The sequence below is a fragment of the Octodon degus genome, unplaced genomic scaffold, assembly GCF_000260255.1.
Source record: "Octodon degus isolate 3935 unplaced genomic scaffold, OctDeg1.0 scaffold00066, whole genome shotgun sequence".
Classification (NCBI taxonomy): Eukaryota; Metazoa; Chordata; class Mammalia; order Rodentia; family Octodontidae; genus Octodon; species Octodon degus.
The window spans coordinates 13236702-13262862 of record NW_004524642.1 but is presented as its reverse complement, the minus strand read 5'-3'; the positions used below and the strand labels follow the sequence as shown (position 1 = coordinate 13262862).

The window sequence follows — 26161 nt, the reverse complement described above, 5'->3', positions numbered from 1 at the left end:
TCTGATCTACGCAGTGAGACCCTGTAGACCGTGAAAAAAAAAAAAAAAAAAAAAAAAACATACATATAAGTGTTGAATGCTTTTTGTTTTATTAACTGCAGGATGGGTTTTCTCATGCACTATCATGTGTACCATAATTAACATGACAAAAATATTGAATATGTGTTTCACACAGGTTTGGATTTAAGTTTAGTTTGAATCCCAGTTCAGTTACTAAGACATTCCCTGAATATTTTTAAAGCCTCTATCAGTGTTAATATAGTTAATTTCTTATGAAGAAACCTCAGCTTTTGAGAAGCAGCATTAACTCATAGAATTATGGCATTTTAAAACAATTTTTAGTAGGTATAATTAAACCAGATTTTATCAAGTATTTTACATCATGTTTTTACTTGTTGACTTAATGTTCAAATTTTTACAGTACTTTATTTTTTCAAATGGTATTAAAATATACCAAAACAATATGAAAGGGCTAGGGATGTAGCTCAGTAGCCGAACACTTTCTTTAGCATGCACAAGGCTCTGGATTTAATCCCCAACACTACAAAACAAAAACAAAAACCAGTATTCAGGATTTCTCCCAGATTCAAAGCCTCTAATTTCATGGAATTATGCCTATATTATTTGGTTTAGAGGCTTCATGCAATTTTGGTATCAATTCTGTACTTTGATTATCTTGCTGCTTTATAAAAATAATGTATTTCCATTGCTGTACAGTTTGTAGTACTTACCTTTATCTAAATTTAGAAGATAGCTGTTAATTAATTTTTCTCCTCTTTTTCTAGCAAACTTCCCCCCAGCCTTTATGCTGCCAGGGTTTCCAAAGCACATCAGGAAGAAATAGCAGGTACTTTCCTGGTGACACTGGATCCACTCCTCAGTCAGCTGCTCACATTCCAGCCTTTTGTACAGGTGGTTTTGGATAGTAAGTTAGGTAAGATTCAAAAGTGACTGAGCATTAAATCACATGCAATTAATTATGACTTGTTAGAAGATGGGGTTCTTTCTCCTTATTTATCCATTATTTTTAAAACATAAAAATGTATTACTTAAAATTTCTTGTACTTTATTGAAACATTTCTCATTAAAAAAAAATTCCTCTTATTTATATAACGCACATCTCTGCTGGAATATTTGGGGTATGTTTTTATCAGTTTGTTGTAAATTAATGTGTCCTTTGGTTTATGATCTGGAAGACTTGTCGTGTGACCTGCAGTTCCCACAGTGCCTGCTCTTGGTTGCTGTCATGGACAAGCTGCCCTCTCAGCCTGAGGACGTGCAGGCCCTGTGGTGCACAAAAAGCCAAGTCTCAGAAGCTATGAGCAGGTAGCACACATTGTTGTTTATTTCCATTGGTTGGAATATCCTGGTGTGGAACAGGTCTTGACCACTTACCAGTCTAGTTATTTAAATTCAATAAAACAAAAATTGCATAGTTTTTCATTAATTTTTATACAATAACAGGAAATATAAAATTGACTTTATTAAATTTATTCATTAAGACCCAACTGGTTGAAGTGATCCTTGCCCGAGTGATGCTTGGTACTGTCAGTAAGTAAGCAAGTGTGCTGCCCAAGTGACATGTGGGGTAAACTGTTAGATGGTTAAAAGGGCTTTTGTATGTCTGGTGTTCTAGTTAATAACTACTGTGTAGAAAAACTACTTTATATAGACTTACATAAATTTATGGCAGCTATACTTGTTTAATTTTGCTCAGAACTTGGTGCCTACTGGTGAGCATTACAAATATTGACTCTCGTGGAGGGCATACAAGTAAGAACATGTAGAAATTGTAATGTATCTCCTGGAAACTGCATTGCATTCATGCTCCTTGCCATCTCTGGGGCACAGACCATTTCCTTACTCCCTGGAATCTTGCTATGCTCTAATACTGCCTTCCCTTTAAGCTATTCTGTTGTGTTCCTCTGCTTTAAGTTTCCTTTTGCTCCTGCTTGAAACCCACAACAATGTCAAATATCTTGGTGCTGCATTTAAAGCCCATCCTGTTCTTCCATCTCCTACTTTTGCTTCTCATGCTTTTGTTCATTTTGACCTTGTGCCCTGTGCATCTGTCCGCAATTGCTCGTTATACAAATGTTTTGTCTTTCTTACCTAGTTATGTTTTGCCTCTTTATGATTTGTTACTTAAACCCTTTGTGGAGGTTTCTTCAAGGATTTAAGTCTTAAAGCAATCCCTCCCTATCTAAACTATACTGTCAGTAAGTAAGCAAATGTGCTGCCCAGGTGACACATGGGCATTATAATTTGATGTGTTATTTTTTTCAGGGTCAATGTGACTTTATCTTCACATAATTCAGTATTATGGTAATTAGTAAATGATGACAAAAAAAGTCCAGCAAAATTCTTTTCCTTTAAGTAGTTTTGCTGACCATGAATTTATTTTACTTCTGTTTATACATGTTCATATATTAGCAATTTTTTTTTTTTTTTTTTCGGAACTGGGGATTGAACTCAGGCCCTTGCGCTTGCCAGGGAAGTGCTTATTCCACTGAGCCATCTCCCTGGCCCCTATATTAGCAGTTATTGATTATGTCTCTTGAGATGTTTTGCTTTGCTAAAATAACCCTCGATATGCTATATTAGTATTTTACCTACTAATTATTAAATGTTTTTAATGTTGGTTTCAATGTTCTCAATTTCCCCTGCAGGCAGTCTCTACTCCAAGCCATTTTCTACAGTTTTGAGCAGTGTTCTGGTGAACTCTCCCTTCCTGTTCATTTACAGGGAGTGCAGAGTGAAGGGCGAGCTGAGGTGGCTGTTACCTTCTATCAGCATGTTTGTGTTCATCTGTGTGTGTTTATTGCTTCCTTGCACCCCTCATTGTTTCCTGAACTGGTAAGCATGTTACTTGCTGGGATAAGAGAGGTGGTTTTTTTTTTTTTTTGCTTGCTTTTCAATGAAATTGTGTAGTTAACAAAAATTCCTTGTGAATATTATTTCCTCATTTTATCCTGTCCTAGGAGATGGTAATCCCCAGTTCCTGTAGTATGAGTTCTAATACTTGGCTAAAGTATTTGAATCAACATTTTGAGTGTATGGAAAAATAATTTTGAGGATGAAAAATGTAGAGATCTTGTCAAGGTTTTGTAAATGGAGTAGCAAGCAGTAGGTAGTAGTGGGTCTCTTCTAAACCTTAGCTATGATGTAGATATTTTTCAGTTTTAATGGCATTGGATTAGAAAAATGGGAAATTTCTTCCTAGAGTTTAAGTATAGATCAATATTATTTAAGATATATAATGAGTATAGCTACCACATATTAAATATATATGAATAGATTAAGGAAAGAAAACTCGAAGTCTATCTGTTGTTGTTTTAAAGATTTTATGCTACCTAAAGAAACTTTGAATAATAATACTTAATATACTTATAAATCAGTTTTGGTTCCTTAGAGCCTAGTACAATGTTAACATGTAGTGAGTGCTGAATTAATGTTCAGGGAGTTCAGTCATAGGTTCTTTCAGTATTACAAAGTAGAACTTTCTCATTGAGGATCTGTTTCTGGACTCTGTTGATACTTTTATTTTGAGAAATGTAATTGTAATGCTAATTTATCACTGTTGTGTGTTTTTTCTGTTTTTCATTAGGATGCTGCTCTGTTGAATGCTGTGCTTAGTGCTAATATGATCACGTCTTTGTTAGCGATGGATGCATGGTGCTTCCTTGCTCGGTACAAAACATTTATGTTTTGGTGTTTAGAAGTGACTAATGGTAAATGATTTCAACTGTAAATTTACGGAAAAAGTTTTCGTAATCTTTAGAAGTGTCACAAAATGTTTTGATTTTCTAGTATAGCACTCACTTAGGAAACTGATCCCCTTTTTCTTTGGTACAAGCCCCCAGATGAGTATTTATTAGTTTTGGATGTTGTGATATGCCTTGGAGATAAAGTTACACATTCCCAATCTGAAATGTTCTAAAATCTGAGTTATTAAGCATGACATGATGCTACAAGTGGAAAGTTTCATTCAATGAAACTTTGCTTCAAACATAAGATTATTGAAAACATTTTATAAAGTTACTTTGCATATAAGATACATATGAAAGATAATGGTTAGGCTTGAATCCCACCCCCAAGATACCTCATTATGTGAATATAAGATTCTAAAAGCCAAAAAAGTCTGTTCCAAAGCACTTCATGTAAAGAATACTTAACCTATTAGAAATAGCAGTTTGTATCCTCAACAGAACATTATTTATGAAAGTCTATCTCCTTGCCTTTCTGAGTAACTATAGAAACCCTTCCTTTTCTACTACAGGTACGGGACTGCAGAACTCTGTGCACACCATGTTACCATAGTAGCTCATCTGGTGAGTAGAATAACAAGACTTAAAAAACACCTACTTTCCATATATTTTCTTTGGGGATATAAGTTTAAAGAATATGAAGCCAGGAGCACTGTAATCCCAGCACTCTAGGAGTCTGAGGCACGAGGATCACAAGTGTAAGACATTGTCTCAAAATAAAAAGTAAAGCAGAGCTAGGGATATATAGCTCCAGTGCAAAGACCCTTGGGGGTTCAGTCCCTAGGACCACAAAAAAGGAAGGAAGGAAAGAGCTAGGGGTGAAGAGGAGGATGAGGACAACAGGGTGGTAGGGAGGGAGTAGTGGTAGAAAAATAGCAAATGGCAGCTGACTTATTTTGACAGTTGGTACTATATCCTGGTGCTGTACAGAAAGATGTACTGTAAAACTAAGGAAATTTTCTTACCAAGTGATAGAATTCCATGGGAAGAAAAATTAGGTTTGAACATTACTTAAATACAATTACAGTTAAGTTAGTTGTCATGTTGGTGACGAAAAGGTCATTTTTCCCTTTTTAATATAACCTCAGCTGACTATTGATTTGAGAGGGTGAGTTGAAAGGGACTAAATTTGGTGACCAGTGCCCTTAGGAAAAGCAGGTATGTTTTGTCAGTGGATACAAAGGAAATATGATTTAATAATGATTTCTTTTAATCTTTTCAAAGCTGATTATTTTTTAAATTCTGAGGTGTTTGATGATGATAGATGGTTATGACCTGCTTTTGTCCCTGGCCTTTGGTAAAGATCTTGTGTTCAGATTTCTACTTTTTGTACCTTAGTAACATTGTTATCGCATATATTTCTTGGTTCACCTTTTAAGGATTTTGTAGAGAAATCTGCTGAGGTATATAACCTGAGCAGCTAACAGCTACATATCCAAGGCTAATGGTCTGTATCACTAGTTACTATACTAAATCCCCAGCACATCTTGCACAAAACAGAATGATTTTTATGTTATGTGTTTTATACCCCAGTTTTCCTCTGAATAAAAATTCTCTTAGTGCCTTATAATAGGACTTGATTTCCATAGGATAAAAATTGGTAACACTGAGTTTATAAAGTCCTTTAATGAAGCTTTTGTGTTACAGAGTTATATCCATCCTTTATACTAGTTGGTATGCTTGGATCCTGAAAGGCTGCATGAATTATCTTTGGTAGGCTTATCATGCTAAATTATAGCAATGCTAGTTAGAAATAGACATTATAGAGTTTTTAATTTAATAGCAAAATTTTATCCCCTTTATGAAAATCTAGTTTTATTGAAGAAAAAGAAACTCAAATAAAATGTCAAGTTAAAAATCAAAGTGTGTCTCATTGTATCCCCTGGAAAGAGCCAGTATTAATATTTCACATATTCTCATAAAATCTTTGTAAATCAGTCTCTTCTTTCTTTTGGTTTTTCCCAGATAAAATCTTGCCCTGGAGAATGTTACCAGCTCATTACTCTGTCCATACTGTTGAAGCGTCTCTTCTTCTTCATGGCCCCGGCCCATCAGGCAAGGATCCTATCTGACTTACTGTGTTGAGCAGGCACTGAAAAGTGCTTTCCGATTCCATTGACAGCCTTTTCTTTACTCCATTAAAATATATTGTAAATTTGATTTGTGGCTTATTAATTAAATATGGTTTTTTTTTTTAATGTATTTGGTGCAGGAGCTCATTATGCAGCTTGACTAGTAGTGGTCTACCTATTTTCAGCTGTTTTGTAGGTGTGTGCTGGTGGCTGGCTCAGTATGCCTGGGGGTACAGCTGGCATGGCCTGTGGTGCCAGAATTGAGTCCTGGTCAGTGCACTTGCCTAAGCAGGTGCTATCTTGCTGGCTCCAGTATGTTTTCTGAAGCAGAACAGGGCTGGATAAGCCATTTGAAAACTGAACCTACAATCTTTTTAAGTTCTTTAATACAATCAGCTGAGATAGTAGTAAGCAAGGAAACTTGGCTAAATCAATGTTGTTGGCATATTTGGATTTTTTTTTTTTTAATGTATTTAGTACATAGGGTCTTACTACATAGATCAAACTAATAGTTACCCTCCTGTTTTCAGCCTCTCCGATGCTGGGATTACAGGCATGTGCCACCACATCCAGTCTAGGTCACAGTTTCAAAGCATACTGGCGGGCGGGCCCGGCAAGGCATGTGGTGCCAACCCCTGATCCCTGTGTGCTTGCCTAATTAGGCCCTTTAATCCACTGAGCTATCTGGCTGACCCTGTAATATTTTGATTTAACTGTAAAAGATAGTAAATGCTTCAGGAACACAGGATAAAATATCTCATGTACCTAGTAATGATATATTTTGTCTAACATTTCTTAATGCATTTATATCATGCTTCATTGAAACCATTAATTTGGAAACAAATACAGCAAAAAATAAATGTATGTGCATATTTATTGAAGTTGCCTTGGTCTAGCATGTAGTGATACTATTGGTGTTAATACTTAGTTCCTGTCATACAACATTTGTCCAATTGTTTGATGTTACTTCCATTTTTTTCAGGTGGAGTTTATCCAGAAATTTTCTCCAAAAGAAGCAGAAAATCTATCTTTGTGGAAGTATATTTCCTTCCAGGCCTTACCTACTGAATTTAGGAAACAGACTACACAAGAAGTTACTAGAGTTGGCACTGTGCAGTGCAGGAAGTGGCTGAGTGGCAGTCACACTTTGGGAGACCTGGAATCTCTGGTTAAGTCATTTTGATTAGTTTACTTCACTCAGCTGTTATTTACTGAAATCTGTAGCAGATAGGTCAGTAATTAGACGTAATCTCTGCCCTGTGTCTCTTAGCATCTAGCAAGATGTTCAGATTTATACATTATAAAAGATCTCTGAGAAATATTATTTTCAATGATGTAAATTTTACTGGACGTGTTTCCTCTGTTGCTTAAAATGTGTTTGAACAACATGAAGAGCTTTGTTTGTGGTACTTACACTGATACTATTTGGATTAGGCAGACATAATTGTTGTTTGCCAAAACACTATTCATTTTATCCAAGCCTACTGTGAACTTTTATGTGGCTTTTTACTTAGAATGCTTCCTTAGAAAATGATAGAATTAAAAAAGACTGCACACCTGCAGTCACCTCACTGGGAGGATGAGGCAGGAGGGTAGCAAGTTCGAGTCCAACTTGGGCAACTGTTTCAAAATAAAAATCCTAAAAAGGGTTTGAGAACTGGGTTCAAATCCCCCCTGCATGTGCACACACACACACACAAAGGGACTCACCTGTTGCAAGTAGATAATATGTGGGTGACCAAAATACATGGCTGATTAGATAGTGTATCCAGTGTATGTGTGTGTGTGTGTGTGTGTGTGTGTGTGTGTTTCTTTAAATTGTTTAATCGTTTATTTGGTACAGGGTCTCATTACACAGCTCAGACTCATAGTAATCCTCCTGTCTCAGCCTCCCCAGTGCTGAGATTACAGGTGTGCACCACCATGCCTGGTTTCGGTGGCCATACAGCATGCCCAGGGATCTGGGGCAGGCAAGGCATGTGTTATGGGGGATCAAACTTGGATCCTTGCACTTGCTAGGCAGGCACTTAGACCATTGAGCTATCTTCCCAGCCTTCAATAAGTAAATTTTGAGCTGGGCAGACAGGCATAGAATTGTAATCCCAGTACTCTGTGAGACTGAGGTAGGAAGATGGCAAGTTCGAACCCAGCCTGGGCAATTTAGCGAAACCCTATCTCATAAAAAGGGATGGAGATACAGCTCAGTGCAAAGACCTTGGGTTCAGTCCCCAGTACTGCCAAAAAACTCCTTTTTGGAGGGGTAGAGGGCATGATCTGATGTGCTACTTCATTTTTCAGGCACTGAGGGATATATCAAGGAAGAAAACAAAAATTTCTGTCCTCATGGAGTTACATTCTAGCTAAGGAGAGAAAAATCAAGATCAGGGGCAAGGTATTTGAGAACCTGTGTATGTGTTACTGAGGACTGAACCAAGAGCCTTCACACTGAGCTACATCCTGAGCCCTTTATATTTTTTAAAGTTTTGAGACAGGATCTTGCTAGGTTGCCCAAACCAGGCTTGAACTTATGATCCTCTTGCCATAGCCTCCCAAGGGTAAGTTTAGTATTTTTTCTGGGCATCTGAGAGTAAAGATTGTGGTACTTTGTTATGTAATGGCAGGTAGTTAAAGTAATTCAAACTTTTTTTAAAATAGATTTTCGATATGCTTTTGCTTTGGAAAAACTTAAATATCTAGTTTGGAATGGGTTACATTTGTTGAGACTTATCTTTACTGTGTACTACTTAGGATCTTTTGTTTTATATTAGGTAAAAAGCAGTTTTCAGAAATTGAACAAACTGTGAACAAAACTCTTATCTGACAGGTCATTGAGCATGTTTATTTTAAGATAAATAGGTCAATCTTAAATAAGGTATATAGGAACTACATAGAGAATAGTTGTTGAGGTACAGTGGATTAAAGTAATTGTTAGTAGATTCTCACTTCACCTATCTCCATCATACACCAAACAACTGCATTTTTAGCCACAGAGATTTGAGTATTTACATATATAAATAGCAATGGAGTTTTAGTTTTTAGTTTCAAATTCTAGATACACTTCTTAAATTATGTATTTACTTATTGTATCAGTGTTACTGAGGATTCTTAAATTTTAAAACAACAGAAACAGCTAGTAACTTGCTAAGATCACTGGGTGTGTATGTAAAAAAAAAAAATAGAACTTTTCATTAATGACTATTTTAAAATAAATTGACCATGCCAGGCATGGTAATGCATGCATGTAATTCCAGCACTTGGGTGACTGAGACAGGAGGATCACCATGAGTTTGAGGGTAGCCTGGACTACATAGTGAGGCCTTGTCTCAGATAGGTAGGTAGGTAGGTAGGTAGGTAGGTAGGTAGGTAGGTAGGTAGGTAGATAGATAGATAGATAGATAGATAGATAGATAGATAGATAGATAGGATCCGTACTGACCATCTTTATCAAACCTATTTGTTAAAATACAATGGTGTTTTTATTTTGTTTTTAAATTTTTAGCCTAAGAGGAAAAAATGGCTTTGACTCATAGACATGGTATTCCATGTGAATTTTTATGAGGAGTTTGAAGTAATGCCCATAGCATAGTAAGTGGGCTCCTCCTGGTCCTCTAGACTGGTTTCTAAACACACGCCTTCTCCCCTCTTCCTGCTTTAGAACTCAGCACTCTCTGCTTTGGTTGCTGTCTGTGTATCTGCTGGAGAAACTCTGGATGTTGGGCAGCAAACTGCAGTTATGGAAGTTGGGAGTCAGCTTTGGGCTTTCTTAAGCATTAAACAGGTGAGGAGAGCAAATGATTATTTCTCTGAAGAAAAAAGAAAAAAATGAAGCAAAAGAAAAATATGGAAATTTTCATATAGAGAAAAAAATTATATAATTTCTGTGTTTGGCAGAACCTGTGAATAGAATTTAAAGCATCTATATGGATGCTCAGGCAGTCATTTTGCCATGTGCCATCTTTAGAGTACTAGAATCTAGTGAAGTGGCAGTCATGGTCTATCTATTTTCATGACTTACTGTCTCTTGGGTTAATATGATTCAGGGTCTTCTTTTTGGTATTTAGAAATCGAACTCAGGACCTTGCACTTGCCTAGCAAGTGCTGTGCCACTGAGCTATATTCCTGGCCCTCAAGGGTCTTTTATAGTCTTTTGGACAGTGAGAGGTATCTGACTTAAAGAAGGAAGGGAATAGTGAATAATATGGCATATTACTCCTAGCAAGGCCAGGATATCATGTGATGATTCTGATACCAGAAAAATACTCATTCTGCACACTTTGTTGTGAACTTTCTTACTTTGAAAATCTAAATATAATGTTTGGGGTCGGGGAGATAGCTCAGTAGAATAAGTGCTTGCCTGGTAAGTGCAAGGTCCTTGATTCAATCCTAGTACCGCAAAAAAAAAAAAAAAGTGATGTACCTTTGCTTTGATTGTGGAGAAATAAATACTTAAGTGACCTGACAACTAGAGAGGAAGGTACACCTATAGTTTTGGGAAATGATAGGTGATTTTGCAAGTCATCTTTTTATCAGCTTGTGGTCAGAGAAAATAAAAGTATTTATTTTCATTCATTCATTCATTCATTCATTCATTCATTCATTTATTCATTTACTTGGTACAGGGTCTCACTACACAGCTCAGACTTCTAGTGATCCTCCTGTGTCAGCCTTCCTAGTGCTGGGATTATAGGTGTGTACCACCATGCCCTGGTTTTGGTGGTCACAAGGTGTGCCCAGGGCAGGGCCAGCTTGACATGTACCAGAATTGATTCAGGGTCCTTGTGTTTGCCAGGCAGTTGCTTAGACCACCAAGCTTACCTCCCCAGCCCAGTGTTTTTGACGTCAGCATGTACCCTCCCCTGCTGCTCACACTTCCTTAAGTATTAACAGCCTATCTGTGCTGCTGGGGATTTAGCTTGCAGCAATATAATATATAGAAGAAATGAAATTTTAGGAAGAGTAATGAACCTATAAGCTTTAATGGCGGACAAAAATAATTAGGTCTCCTTTTGAATTAAGTCTAGATTTGAATCATGGCTCTTTTTCTTAGTCTCTTGAGTATATTATTGAACTTTTTTTCCCCCTTAGTAAAGGAAGGTAATTAGCTACCTCAGAGTTACTGTGAAGCTTAAGAAAAGGTAATGTAAAGCACCTAAACATACTGTATTTATCCATAATAAACACTCATTAAACAGCTATTATAGCTATTCTCAAATTTTCATTAAAACTATTTTGTTTCTTATTTAAGGTAACAGATCAACCCTGTGTTCAGCAGACATTTGGGCTTTTACTTTCGCTCTTAGGATTTTTTGTTGAAACTCTACATCCTCAGCTGATATGTCAGGTAAACTAGTGACAAGTGGATACTTGTTAAAGGGGTTTATGAAATTGCTATTAACTCTAGAAAGACTTTTTTTATTATTATTTATTGCTTGGTTTGCTTATAATTCCTTTCTTGTTGAACACACCACATTATTTATCTCCATCAAGCGTATCTCTTTTCTTCCCTTCAGTAGAGAATTGTTATAGTATATTGGGCTGTTAATCCATATAGTACTTATTTATAACCTGTTCTTTCCTGTCACCTTCGGGTGAATTTTGTTACTGAGCAGGCAGAACTTTTTGTGGTTACTGTTAAATGTCCAAGAAAAAATTCCTAAGGAGTTTTTGATCCTATTTTGACTCCTGCACTCAGTATTTTCCAAGACATTTTCAGAGGTATGAAATTGTGGAACATTACCACATGAATTTAAAGGTGATGCTCAATACGTTGTTTTGAAAGAAGGTATTGCTCAGTTTTCCATCTGGTGGGACAGGTGAACTTTGGGCAGCATGTGGGGGGTCCTTGTGGTGAGGGGATTGTGAGCTGATGGAGTGGGAAAGGCCTTCATTTATGTGATCCGATGTGAAAGTTTTGAAACCAATCAATACCCAAGAAACTTGATTCTCAAGGTCAAGAATTTCCTTTAGTACAGGGTCGTGTGGGGAACAGCAATGAAAACTGTTAACAAAAGAAACTAACCCTTTCTAAGAAAACAATTGGAGAGGTGACCCATCTTGTCACCACAGTGATGGGGAAGGACAGTAAAGACTAAAACTAGTAACAGCTTTGTTTATTTATTGGCAATTCGTGCTAATAGTATATATACAAAGAAATTAGCTTAACAAGTACTAATTAAGTATAATGTTTAGTTACTAAGTTATAAAGACAACATAAAATAATGCAATAATTTGAATTTGCTGATTCTAAAATTTGGTATTTTTTTGAAAAGCTAAATACTAATTTTAGGGGCTGGGGAGATAGTTCAGTAAGGGCCTGAGCTCAATCCCCAGTTCTGAAAAAACCAAAAAACTAATTCTAATATAATTGCTGGATTAGCCAGCTTTTTGTCAGTATATATACCTGAGAAAAACAACCTTAAGGAAAAGATTTATTTTGGCTCATGATCTCAGAGGTTTCAGTCCCTGTTTGGCTGGTTGTATTGCTGTGGGTCTGAGATGAGGCAGAGCATTGTGGTGCTGGAGCTGCTCATCACAGGGCAGCCAGTAAGCAGAAAGAAGGGGAAAGAGAGAGGGAGGAACCAGGTATAAGGTACACTCTGCAGGGCCACATGCTCATGATCAAATCTCTTCAATGAGGCCACATGGCTTGTTTGCATCACCTAATCTACTGGTGAAGTTAGAGCCCTTGTGATCCTAGCACCTTCCAAAAAACCCTACATCTGAACACATAAGATTTTCGGAGGATGTTTAGATCTAAACCATAATAACATATGTCTGTCTTTAAAATAAAAGTCCAAGTAAATCAAATTCTAAAATTTGAGTGTTCCTTTAAATTAAGAGCTGATAGGTTATGACATTCTAGCTAAATTCATTAAATTCACGTGCCTGCTTTCAGGCCAGGTGCAGAGGGAGATTTTTACATTTTAAAATACTTACTTTTTAATGTATTTGATTCAGGGTCTCACTACATAGCTCCGACTCCTTCCTGTTTTCAGCCTCCCCAGCACTGGGATTACAGGCCTGTGTCACCATACCTGGTCTTATTGGCGTGCCCAGGGACAGGGCCGGTGCAGTGTGTGGTGCGAGGGATAGAACCCTGATCCCTGTGCTTGCCTAAGCAGGCCCTTAGTCCACTGAGCTGTCTCACAGGCCCTGTAAAATACGTATTTAAAGAAGAAAATACATAGCAGGAAGTATGTTGCATGCAAAGCCTAAATAAAATACTATTGAACTTTTATAAAAAATGACTCTTAAACCAGTCCTTGTTTTAAATACTGAACTTCCCTCAATATAGTAAAATACTATATATATATATATACACATATATACACATATTATATATATATTATATGTACATATATGTAATCATTTGTAACAAGTTTTTTTTTTTTTTTTCAATTGCAAAGTAATTTTTAAAGGTTTGGTATATAAAGTTTTGCCAGAATACATGAATTTTTTTCCCTGTAGTTAGAGGCTAGAGAGTATGGTTACACTACTGAAATAACTGACTTCATTTGATTTTCTCAGATTCTATCTGTGAAGTTAAAGTTCTGTGGAGTGCTGGTTGTTCTTGCTTTTGTTTTTATTTATGCAAATCTTAGGTAGTCCTCTTACCTATTAAAAATACTGTTCACATGTTTCTGTTCTTTCTTTTTCTTTTTCAGGTAGTAACTTTGCAGACCTCACTGCTTAAATTTGAGCCTCCCGATCATGTCTGTTTGGCAATGGTGGATTTTCTTTCTTCTCTAGGAAAACTTTTTATACCTCACACTCTCCAGGTAATGTTTTAACTCCTATTCTTGTGCTATTGAAAACACAATCTATAACTAAGAGATTTTTAGGCTTTTGATTTCTAAAATTCTGTGGATTATTGACAGTGAATTAGAGGGAAAGAAACCTACTCTAAATAAGAACTCATTTTCTTTTAAAGAAATATATGTTGGCATACGAGTAATTTTTGGGTGGCGGTATTCTCATTCCAGTTGGGCTTCAGCACTTAATTTGTTTGTTTCTTTCTTTTCTGGTATTTAGTGCAGGGTCTACAGGGTCTCACTATGTAGATCGGACTTGTCGTGATTCCTGTGTTCAGCCTCCCAAGAGCTGGGATCATAAGTGGGCACCACCACACCCAGTCTCAATTGCCATCTCAGTGTGCCCCGGGGATGGGGCTGGCACGCAACACCAGGCTGCTGTGTCTGCATAAGCAGGCACTTTAGTTAGCTGAGCTATTTGGCTGGCTCTCAGCACTTAGTTTCTGACAGTTAAAAGCATATTCTTGGCTGCTATGTAACTACATAATTAGGAAACTTGGTAAATTATTGCAGTTATATTTTTTGTTTTTTTATTAATGATAGGGAGCTTGTTTATTAAAAAGTATTACAATGTGTATATGGCTAACAAGTGGGCATTAATTTATAACTGGAGCATGGCCTAGCATTACATATCTACTGAAATGTAAGACAGACCACAGAACAAACAGAAATTCCTTGTAAACTTGTTTTGCCTTATTCAAAATCCAACAGTTTGATAGCTGTGTTTGCCCTTGTTTTTACTACCAAGGGTAAGATTAAAAAAGCTCACAGTGAGAGGTTTCTTATGATATGAGCAAGCACATAATGGACAGTTTCAGGACCTACTGGTTAAAGTCTTTGAAACCAAAAATTTCCCCATAAGGGGTAACACTGAACCTAACCATTGAATTTGATTTGGTTCTCGTGCAGTTTGGTTTGTGAACAGAATTGTGGAAAGAATTAAGTTCCTGAACTGAGATACCATGGTATTTTACTCAAGTGAATGACATTACACAATTGGTAAAGCTCTCTTTCTTGAACTAAGTTTGATTGTTGACAGTTTCTTTTTTATTCTTGGCAAAGCTATCTAAAGATACATGTGTTTAAGCCATCTTTTACCATAAATGTATTCCAGTGTGCTTCTTTATTGATGTACAGCTGCAGACCTTGAATTGTCCCCGAACTTTTGGAGTAGATGTTTGTCAGGAGTCACAGTGCTTGACACATTCCCTAGGTCATGCTTGAAGAATGTTGGGGATTGGGCAGCATACAAGAGATATTTAATGCCACAGAATGAGATTACCTTTTTTATCCAAATTAAAAAAAAAAAAAAAAGAATTGAGTTGTTACTGTGTCTGATGCTGTTTTCATTCACTGGTGATACAGTAAATGAACTAGTAAATCACCAGTCTCAGCTTGTTGAGAGACAACAGGAAGTAAATTGGTGATACATACCGTATGTTAAGTGGTAATAAGTGCTAAGAAGAAAAATAAAGTGTGTGGGGGTACTTGTATATTTGGGAATACAGTTCAAAACAGGAGCTAGTGGGAGTGGTTACTGCTGTGACAGTAAGGGTGAGGAGCAAGCTGTTCAGTGTCTGGGGACAGAGTGCTGAGCAGGGACAGGGACCACAGTAAGTGCAGAGTCTCTTGAGGTGGGAGCACCCTGATCATGTGATATTCTGGGACGTTGTGAAGCCAGCAGCTTTACTAGAAGGAAATGCAAAGCTCTTAGAAGAATTTGCAAAGTGAAATGACCTAACACATTTTGTATAACATTCACTAGAAAGTTGACAACATTGGGCACTGGAATGTCCTGTGGTTTCTTCTGTATTTCATAAGGTTTTGGTTCTCTTTCTAGAACAAAATTTTGCCCTACCTGTCTTGCATTCTTGCCTTATTGCTAGCTGATAAGAACTGGCTGCTGGAACAACACACCCTGGAGGCATTTACTCAGTTTGCTGAGGTAATTGTATGACTACAGTGACTTCTAAACATCTCACTAGTCAAACATTCTGGGAAACTGAGGTAGAAGGATCTCAAGTTTAAGCCCACCCTGGTCAACTTGGGGAGATCTGTCTCAAAAAACAATACTGCGCAGTGTGAAGGTCCTGGGCTTATTCCCCAGTATGGCCAAAAACAAACAAATGAAACTTTTCTTAGTATTTCTAATATTCCAGAACAATGCAGATATTTCTAATGAGATGCTTCTATATCTTACTTGAAAATTTTCTTCTGGAGGTGACATTACTAATTATCTGTTGCAGGATATCAAAGAGGCCTAGAGAAACGAAACAACTTTCCTCAGGTTCTCTCAGTAGGGAATGGGAACAGACATTTTAAGTAGGCCTACTAACTTACACTGCCCTCTAATTAGTACTTTTGGGTTCACCCTGAACTATCACCAGGGATAGGTTGATGAACTGAGTGAAGCTTGTTACTTTGGATCTTTGGGGAAGTGACCTGGCATGGGTTGCCTTTTTACTCTTCTGTGTTGTTGAACAGCATACCCCCTGCTTTAGTAATTGTACTTTGCAATACTAAATTTGTAGAGGTTAACATTGTATTATCTTGAGGAACCTTGAAAATACAATGAGCTTATTGTTTTTAAGTGACACTTAATATTCTCAAGTACATTTTTAATTAGAGTAACTCTTAAAACATGTTACTTGTCTTTGCAAGCTGCCAATATCAGTGTTGTTTATCTTTTAATAGGGAACAAATCATGAAGAGATAGTGCCACAGTGTCTCAGTTCTGAGGAAACTAAGAACAAAGTCGTGTCCTTTTTAGAGAAGGTACTTACTTTGTTCATGTTTTATTCTGTTTCATATCACCTTTGTTTGGTTTGAAATGGTATTGTTATGACTTGGTTTAAAATTTCCAGAGTGCTCAGCTCAGCTCAGCACAATGATAACGTAGGCTGAACATTCTTAAGTACAAAATGCTCCAAAATCTTAACAGTTTGAGCTACCAACACGGTGCCACAAATGATAAATTCCACATGATGACACTTTTTGTGCAGAAAAATTTTTTTTTTTTTTTGTTTTTTGTATTTTAGGAAGGGTGTCAGGGTCTCACTACTAGGTCGGATTCATAGTGATCTGCCTGTTTACAGCCTCCCAAGAGCTGGAATTACAAGCACATGCCACCACACCCAGTCTCAATCACTGTTTCCATGCGCCCCTGGGTAGGGGCTGGCATGGCAGGGATCGAACCCCTGGCCCCTGCTTCTGCTTAAGCAGGCACTTTAATCCCCTGAGCTATTTGGCTGGCCCTTGTGCAGAAAATTATTAAAAATATGTAAAATTACCTGTGTATTAAACATAAGACTGTGTTTAGACTCAAGTCCTATCCCCAAATACCCTGTTTGTCTAAAACCTTGTGGTTCCCAAGGACTTCCAGCAAGGGAAACTCAGCACGTGACAGAGAAGTGAGATGCCCAGCATGCTCTGCCATAGTGTGGGATTGGGTAACACTAGCAACCCAGGGTGAGGTCATGATGCTTGTCCTAATTAGGGACTCTTTTTTTTTTTTTTTTTTTTTTAATTAGGGACTCTTGATGCAATTGGAAATTTTTTTTTAACATAAGGTTTAATTCAGGTGTGGGCTTATGCCCTGATTGAAGCTAGTATCTATTTTTCTAAGACTGTGACATTTTTAAGTGTTTTTATAGATACGCAGAACTAGTACTTTGCATCACAAGGATCCTGTGGTTTTGCACTTAGAAGACTTAATGGTGCTAATGGTACCTATGAAAGAAATTTTGTAACATATGTATTACATATTTGCTACATTTTTCATCTAAGTTGGATTTTGTGTTTACTTTGCTTTTGCCACTGTCTTTGCCTCTAGTCAAAGTCAGAAAGTGGACTCTACAGTTTTTGTGTAAAGAAGAACACTGTAGATGGACTTAATCCAAACTGTCCTAAGAATTAAGCATTCATAGGTCAAGCTACTGTATTTCTAAAAGTTGCCATATTCACAGGTCAAGCCAGTCTGTTCAGCACTCAGCATTGACATATACATCAAAACATTTATTTGGTCTTTTCATCTTCTATTATTTTCTATCTAGTAGAGAATGCAAATGTATTGGTATTTACTTGTGTTTTTGTGGTCTTTGGTAGACTGGGTTTATAGAGGAGACTGAAGCTGCCAAAGTGGAACGTGTGAAACAGGAAAAAGATATCTTCAGGGAACCCTCTGCTAAAGTGTCTGTAGAAGTAACAAAGTGGTCATCGCTACAGGTATAGGCTGCCTAACAGTATGTGTCAAACTTTAACAAGGGGACATTCTGCCCTTACTGATAAAACAAAAACTTTGGTTCTTTTTTTTTTTCTTTTTCCTTTCTGAGACAGGGTCTTGCTTTGTAGCCCAGGCTGGCCTCAAACTCTCAGCAGTCCACTGCCTCAGTCTCCCAAATGCTGAGATCACAGGTGTGCAGCACCAGGCCTGGCTCTATTTTGGTTTGATGCTTCTCCTCACATTGAATTTCAAGCTAAATAGATCTAAACATGTAAAACTTAATCTTTTAAAAATCTAGGTAATCTTCATGAAAGAACAGAAAATCATCTAACTTACCTTCTGAAATGTTTAGTTTGATCCTTTGCTGTATTAATCAAACTGGCCTGCTAATTATATTTGGCAGTGTCAAAAAATTTCATTTATCCATTAAAAAGCAAAAGTGATAACACTAGGGATATTGAAAATATTGGGAACTGGTAGTTATTTGGAATAGTTAGCTACAATAGGAACAATGGTTTGGGCTGGCCAGATAGCTCAGTGGATTAAAACGCCTGCTTAGGCAGACACAGGGACCAGGGTTCGATCCCCAGCAGGCCATGCCGGCCCCACCCCCAAGGGCCCTGAGACTGGGTGTGGTGGTGTGTGCGTCTGTAATCCCAGAGGTTGATAGATTGAAAACGGGGGAATCAGTTTTGAGTCCAGTCTACATAGTGAGACCCGGTACTAAATGCAAAAAAAAAAAAAAAAAAAGATAAGAACAATGTTTTGGCTAGTTTTGTAAGTTTATGATAAATTGTAAGGAATGTAACTTTTTGTGCCTGAAATTTGTAAAGTTCAGTATATCAGGGAAATAAGCCCTTAGGAATTTAGATTTGTTATGACATTTCTTGGGAAGACTTATATAATGAAGGATGTCCTGACTTCTTCCCTCCCTGTGCAGTGTTTGAAAGCCTGATTTTTCAGATAGCTACAAAAACATCTGAAAGACTATAGTTCTCTTTAGAGTTGAGAAAAAACATTCACACTTGGAACATTTTTCTAAGAAAAGATTGAGCTACATTGAAGGAATGCCCACTGGGAATTATTAAACATTGCTTTGCCTTTGCGAACACTGCGAGGAGTCCCTTCATTGTGACAGTAGAGAAGCACCTGCACCTCCTGTTCCAGAGGACTGGGGAGGAGTCTTGTCCTGAGTTGCACACTAGAAAGGTCATTACTGTGTCACAGCTTGACTTGACACATTTTCCTCCCTTTTCCAGACTTGCACAAAAAGAGCTCGTCATGAGTTCCCCTTGGAAGAACAGTATAGGTCAGCTTTGCAAACAGCAGAAAAGGGCCTAGAGGTCACTGAGTCACTGCTCCAAAAGGCTCCTGCGCCACCCTGGCTTCTGGCAGAAATGGAGGCACTGCAAGCACGGATTGAACAGCTCAAACGCTCTGTGCGGTAGCGTGAATGGTGAGCGGACTGCACTATTCCCACCTGACTGACTGCGTTTGACATTGTCAATTGTCAGGATATTTTGTGAATGAAAATACTCAGTAGTTATATATTTGTACATTTTCTAGTACATATAAAATAGCTTTTATACAGGTGAATCTAGTGAAAATATTCTTTATTTGACATTTAGAGAACAAGATTGTGGGTGATACTTCTCATTAAGACCTTTGGTACAAGGTAATACATGTGGAACATAACTGCCTAGGTCCACAAAGGACCTTTCACCCAGATAGTACAATTGTAAACAAATAAATAAGCTGCCTAAGGAAACCTTGAGTCATTTATAATTTATAGCTAGTTTTTTTTAGTAAGTTGTATTATATAATAGAACTTATTTTTCTCACCGTTAAAGAAGTGGCACAAAATTAAGCTAACCAGCTTGACTTTTTATATTTATTTTCGTGCTTTTTTAAAGCAGTAAATCAGCCTTTCCTCGGCTTCTTGCTCTTCATGGTCTGGCCTCGGCTGAAGGTGTGCCTTCTAGAAGCCAGCCCTGTGAGCCCTCGGCCCCCTGGGCTCAGCCAACACTTGAGTGTAGTCTCACCCTGCAGTTGGCACAAACTGGAACAAGGGCTCCTGGGACAGAGAAAGAGGCTGCTTTGGTTTTTCTTTTTTGTGTATGTGTCCATACAGCCTGCATCTGAGGTATTCATTTTTCTTTTTAAAGAGGAATTCTTCCTAAAGTTGAACTCATGTCCATTGTCACCAGTTACTATCTTCCCAGTTCAGCTCCCCTTCTTCTCCCCAGCCTTCAGCCTCTCCCTGCAAGAAAAGCAAACCACTGAGACAAGTTTTATGCCTGTTTAAAGACATAAGATTGTACAGATAATCTAGCACTTTTTATGCCAGACTACGCTGCCTCCTGCTAAGTCAATTAAGAATGTAACTGGAAACTTAAGGTCCAGAATTACAAATCATAGCAAACAACCTCATAATCTAATAAAATCAATATGGGGGTAAAAGCTTATTCTAAGAAAACACCCATGCATTCATTGTACATTTTTTAAGGAAAGGAAGATATCCTATTTCTAGAAACTGAATTTGCTGATTCTGTGTTTGGCTTAATAATTTTAACCAGCTGTGTAGTCTTTTCCTCTTTTGATAAAACATGTTGTTTATTAGAGAATCTATTAGGGAAATCCATTAACTGCACAGTAGATATACCCCAGAAGTCCTCACCTCTGTCATTTCTGCTGCAGCAAATTTTGAGGAAAACTGCATCACTGGTGAAATATTATCCTTGATGGGGACAACCATTTCTGTTCTCAGTTCAGGTAAAATAAGAAGAGCAGCTGCAGGCTTTATTTCTGGGATCATATCAGCAAACCAGTCCAACTCAGGATCTTCTGCTGGCTTCTTTTTAACTTGTATGGTAAACTCTTCTCCTAAACCAAGTTCTGACTGAACTCTAAGAGGTCTTTGTTGTGACAGCCCTTTTGGTGACTTGTTCTGGTCTTGGTCTTCTCTGTTTTGTATGTTTGGGGGTACAGTTGACTCCAGAGGTTTAGCTAGTTCGAGTGGAGGCAAAGCAGGAATGGACTTGTGCTCCTCAGTGGTATGGGGCACTGGCACAGAGTCGCTGGGTCCTGAGCTGCTAGGTGCAGAGTCTTCCCAAGCCTCTGCTTCTGCAGTGGGGTCAGTGCATGGGGACCCAGTAGTGTCACAGGGCTCTTTAGGCCAAATGTGCATGTTGACAGTGTGGCTCTCCGGCTCCTCAGGCTCACTCCAGTCAGGCCACTCCTCAGACTTTTTAGGGTCTGATGAGAAATTTTCAGTGTCCCCTGAAGTGTTTTTCACATCTGAGATTCCATTCATCGGAAATTTAATAGACTGAGAAAACTGATCACCTGTGATGATATGTACAGAAATTATTCTCATAAAATGCTGGTTAAGAACAAACTAGAAGAAGGACAGCACTAAAGTATATGGACTTATTACTTAGAAATTGAATCTTCTAGACATAAAGATGTTAAGTTATCCAAATACTACTTTCTAATGTTTATACAATATTTGCTTACTGGCATAACTGCCAGTAAATACACAAATGCTGTAGGCCAGGCAGTGTTACTTTGAAGTTGTGCATTACATACACCTTAAAAAAAACATGTGATCAAATAGTTGCTTAACTCAAGGTGCTGAGAAATCCTGTGCAAGGTGGTAACTCTCCTACCACTACCCAAATATATTCAAACAAAAACCACTTTTTTCATAACATGACTGTTAACATCTTTGAGAATTAAGACATTAAAGTATCAGAAGTTCCAAAGTAAAGTATATGGTGTAAAAAAGGAATTCAAGTAATGTGAACTCATCAGCTGTCAGGAAGGGTTAAGCACATACACAACAGTCTGAAAGGAGAGCCTGAGACCAAAGCTGGTAGCACTGCAAACAAGAAATGAGTCAGAATTCCCACAGTACCCCTAAGTTTTAGAATTTAAACTTAGGAAGTTTCAGAAAAACATTGATGTAAACCATAGAAAGAAATCTATAAATTTAGTATTTGTACCTGTGTATAAACAAGTACTGTAGTAATCTCGCTGTATGTGCTCCTTGCTGTTGATGGCAAAGTTGCCAGAAGAGAAACCTTTTGGGAATGTGCTAGAGGAGGGACTCTCCAAGTTGGGCAAGATCTGACTGTGCTGGCTGCAGACCACATGCCTGGGAGAATCTGAAGGTAAAAATAAAAACTCCAAATAATGACAGTGATAGTAAATGGCTATGATCTACTATATGTCAGTGGGGAATAGCTACCACAAATAGACATACTTAACACAGCTAAGAGAACATCTTCAAATATGTGAAGAAACATTCCTGACCATTCTGTATTTAAGAACAGTATGTCCATGATGGGATAGGAAAGCATTATGATACCTTATTAAGAAGTTATAGCCTTTAAAATATTCTGGTGGTGATTTACAGCCACAAGTTAATTCTCCTTTCAAGAATAAGAATATACCCCTAATGATACGAACTTTAATATCACAAAATCACACAGTTAAAAACAGTAAATTTATGCTGTAAATACTTAACCCCAGCCCCAAGTGTGGGGAAGTGGGGGGACTAATGTGCAAGCATGTCTTTAAGACTGGGAACTGGTCAAAAGGATTTTAGTTGTATTCCTTCTCTTGTCTTCAAGAGGGGAAGGAAATGTGGTAACAGGCCCTAAGCAGCTCTTTGTTCTCAAAAAAGGTTTTATATATTCTTTCCAATCTAGGTATCCAATTCTTTTGATTTTATTGGCCTATTAGTAAAGCTTTTGATCTGTAGGTACCTCAAGAAAATCTTTCCTGTATGTTCCCATCAGATGTTCCTAAGGATGTAGCACTGTAATTTCTGTTCTTAAAAGAATTTTGTTTCAATTGGGTCATTTGTTATTGTTCTTTCATATATTCTGAATAGGACAGTGACCTGGTTATGAATTCTAGCTATCCAATTCAGATCTATAGATGGTATCAGTAGTCAGGATGGGGACTTACTAGCAGAAAAGAGGTAGTATACAAGCTTTTCTCTAATTTTGGTGTCAGTCAAATCTTTGTAGCAGCCTTGGCTTCTTGAAGTGTTCCAAGTTCAGTTATTCCATAATACTAATGAAATCAGTGTCAGTATGGCCTGGGAAGCTTGGAAAGATTTGGTGTGGCACTGTTACCTGTCTCTGAGCGCATTATAATAAACAGCAAATGAGAGGTTTTTGTATGATGAGAGGGGTGCAGTTTGTGGCTTTGAGAGTTAGGGATTAATGATTAGGACAGTTTTACATGCTAAATCAGCAAAAGGTTCCACTCCTAACATTTAAGTGAGTGAAATTACCCCACTGTAGATATTCTATAGCAATGAAACCCCAAATACTTAAAGGTATAAGGGTATAAGGATATTTACTGTAGCACTTCACAGTACTAGAAATCCAGAAATTGATATAATGTACATGAAGAAGTGTATCACTGAAAGCTTTATTCAATGAAACACTATGTGGTTATGAAAAAGTCACTTAAGATTTCTATGAATTGACCTAGAGACAAGTCCCTAATAGGCTGCTACATGAAATTAAGTTGTAGATTTGTGCATGATACTACTTACAAGGAGAATCCTAGATAAATACATCTGTGAACATACATTTTTGTGGACTTAAAAGGTTATCTTCATTTTGTTCAATCTCGTATAAAGAGTTGGAAAACTAATTTTTATCTGTTATTTAACTGAGTATAAACCTGTATTATATGTAAAATGCTTGAATATCTGATAGCATACAAAAAATACCTATAGCTTTTAATCCTGCTTACCTTCTGGGGAAAGGTCAGTCATTTTAGTAAAACTTGGGGCAGTGCGTTTGAAGATCTTCGTTCTCTGTCCACCCACAACCACTTCTGGTCCAAGGAGAGAGACCAGCACTGCAAGGCTGTGGAGAGTAACTGCCACAATGGAACTGCTGGTATCACGCAGGCCCAGCAACACCTATGAGCAAATGATAGGATGACTGTAGATACTCAGTCTCTGTCTCTTCTTCCTGTGAACAAATGATTGGGCTGCACTGCCTCAGAACTACACTCTGCTCACTTAGGTGAATCACATTTTCTTAAGATATTTCTAGGCCAGTGGTTCTTTCATCTTCCCAACCTCTGCCTCAGTTATTTTTTTAAATATAAGCAAAGAAAAATCATATACTGGGAACACAAATTATTCCATCTACTTGCTACCACAGCAATTTGAAGTGTAAACTCCACATCATGCTTGCAGAACCATCACAAACAGCTCACACACTGGCAACATCCTGCAGAGTGTGCTGACACTCGCCGGAGGATGAACAACCATGCTCCTGGGCCTTGCCCCTCGTCAGCTCCACATAAACCTCTGACATCCTGCCCCTAACACCTATCCTAACTGAGCCAACTGTGATCACTTGCCCAGTAGAGGCTATAATCCAGAGAAGCTAGTTATCTCTTTGGTTTGATTAAAGTAAGGACAGTAAACTTAAAAGTTACAGGACATCTGACATATAACCAAAATAATGACAGTTGCTCATCAGATGCAAAGAAAAAGGAATGAAGACCACATAGCTGTGAGATGTCACCTGAATCTTCATGGGGAGAGAGTGCCAGCTAAGTCTAGCCTTTCAGTTGTCCCCTTCGAGGGGCTGAAGACATGTTTTCGATGTGAGCTCTGATCAGGATCCACAAGACTGAAGCCTGACCACACCATTTGCAGCATCAGAACTCCCCACTGAGCGCAGTCTATCCAGACTCAGGAGAATCAGTAAAATTATTACTTTTTTCCCTTTTTAATGTATTTAGTACAGGCTCTCTCTACACAGATCAGACTTGTAGTGATCCTCCTTTTCAGCCTCCCAAGTGCTGAGATTATAGGTGTGTGCCACCATGCCCAGTCTCAGTGCACCACTCGGGGTAGGGCTAGCACGGCATGCTGGGGATTGAACCCCGGTCCCTGTGTCTGCCTAAGCAGGCGCTTTAATCCGCTGAGCTATCTGGCTGGCCCATGATTACTATTTTTAAACCACTATGTTTTGGGGACACACAAGTGACTCACTCCTTAAACACAAGAGACTGTAAACTAATGTCAGGAAAGTGAATTTCATGTTATATATATATATTTTTTTTTTGGCGGAACTAGGGATATTTTATATATTTAGAGAAATCTTGGGTAGGAGATTCATGAAGCCATGATATAACCTTTACCTTGCCTGTGCAAGGGCCTATTACAAAAGGAAGGGAGGGATGGAGGGCAAACAAAGGGAAGGTGGGAGGGTGGAAAGGAGAGGGAGGGAGGGTAAGGAAAGAAAAGGAAGGGAAAGAAAAACTACTTTTTATTAAAGACCATTTTTAGGGGCTGGTGAGATAGCTCAGCAGACTACAGCACCTGCTTAGGCCAGTGCAGGGACCTTGGTTAGATCCCCAGCACCACATGCCATGCCAGCCCCACCCCCCCAGAACAGGCTAAGTAGTGTGGCTCACACCTGTAATCCCAGTGCTGGGAAGGCTGAAAACAGGAAGACCCCCAAGTCCAAGCTGTAGAGTCAGACCCTGCAACAACCAAATACATACATACATAAAGATCTTTTTCAAAAAAATTATGCAGTATATTGTAACTGTCCTACTAATCTATTGAAATTATTTCATTGCTATTTTATCTTTTTCTCTCATTAAAAAGAATAAAAAATTAAAAATCCCTGTACTAGCTGAATATTTTCCACGTTGCATATGATCTGTAGAGGAGGTTAAATGAGTTAGGGTAGGCCTTAAATTTAGTGACTTGTATCCTTTGAAGAAGGCCATCTGACAACAGGCAGCAATCAGAATGACAGCTACAGGTCCAGCATTCAGCTGTCTCAAGAAGTTACCAGAAGCTGGAAACACTGATTCTACCCTAGAACCTTCATAGGAAGCCTGGTCCTGATATCACCTTAGTTCCAAAACACTGGTCTTTTAAGACTCAGAGGATAATTCCTGTGGTTTTAAACCACATAATTTGTGATGGCTTGTTATTGTGGCCTTAAGAAACTAACAAACCTGGAATCCTCAGGTGGGCAATCCTGAAGTTCCTTGGGGGCTGATGAACTCCTGATGCAAGCCATCTCATGGTCCTCTCAATTCTAATTCTGTTATAACTTATTTATGGACAACCACAGTTTATGCTTACCAAACATTCCACAAATGTTTACTTCCTTTTTTTTTTTTTTTTTTTCTTTTTACAGATTTTCCCATAATTTTATTGATAAACAAATAGCAATGAGACAGTTTCAAATCAAATTGGTAGGGCAGTTTCAATAATTAACAAATTGT

At 38.0% G+C, this 26161-nt stretch overlaps 2 protein-coding genes across 8 annotated transcripts in view; one reads left to right on the top strand and one right to left on the bottom strand.

Annotated features, from left to right (window-relative positions):
* CUNH1orf112 (chromosome unknown C1orf112 homolog) overlaps nucleotides 1-20725 on the top strand; it is a 54295-nt gene extending 33570 nt beyond the window's left edge. For 2 of the 4 annotated variants that reach the window (XM_023719227.1, XM_023719225.1), the window contains 15 exons: nucleotides 786-934; nucleotides 1197-1326; nucleotides 2670-2856; nucleotides 3608-3690; nucleotides 4280-4331; nucleotides 5733-5822; nucleotides 6822-7007; nucleotides 9495-9617; nucleotides 11085-11180; nucleotides 13504-13620; nucleotides 15491-15595; nucleotides 16345-16425; nucleotides 17755-17874; nucleotides 19132-19328; nucleotides 20570-20655. In XM_023719227.1, the coding sequence (XP_023574995.1) occupies nucleotides 786-934; nucleotides 1197-1326; nucleotides 2670-2856; nucleotides 3608-3690; nucleotides 4280-4331; nucleotides 5733-5822; nucleotides 6822-7007; nucleotides 9495-9617; nucleotides 11085-11180; nucleotides 13504-13620; nucleotides 15491-15595; nucleotides 16345-16425; nucleotides 17755-17874; nucleotides 19132-19320 (1708 nt within the window). In that variant the 3' untranslated portion in view covers nucleotides 19321-19328; nucleotides 20570-20655. Of the gene's footprint in view, nucleotides 1-785; nucleotides 935-1196; nucleotides 1327-2669; nucleotides 2857-3607; nucleotides 3691-4279; nucleotides 4332-5732; nucleotides 5823-6821; nucleotides 7008-9494; nucleotides 9618-11084; nucleotides 11181-13503; nucleotides 13621-15490; nucleotides 15596-16344; nucleotides 16426-17754; nucleotides 17875-19131; nucleotides 19329-20569 lie in introns of all 4 variants that reach the window. The other 2 variants (XM_023719226.1, XM_004634840.2) reach the window with 2 other exon arrangements.
* Nucleotides 19469-26161, bottom strand: part of Scyl3 (SCY1 like pseudokinase 3) — a 32454-nt gene continuing 25761 nt past the window's right edge. For 3 of the 4 annotated variants that reach the window (XM_023719228.1, XM_004634826.2, XM_023719230.1), the window contains exons 11-14: nucleotides 23648-23819; nucleotides 21877-22038; nucleotides 20550-21217; nucleotides 19469-20132 (exon numbers count right to left, since the gene is read on the bottom strand). In XM_023719228.1, coding sequence (XP_023574996.1) covers nucleotides 20073-20132; nucleotides 20550-21217; nucleotides 21877-22038; nucleotides 23648-23819 — 1062 coding nt within the window. In that variant the 3' untranslated portion in view covers nucleotides 19469-20072. The remainder of the gene's footprint in view (nucleotides 20133-20549; nucleotides 21218-21876; nucleotides 22039-23647; nucleotides 23820-26161) is intronic. The other variant, XM_004634827.2, reaches the window with a different exon arrangement.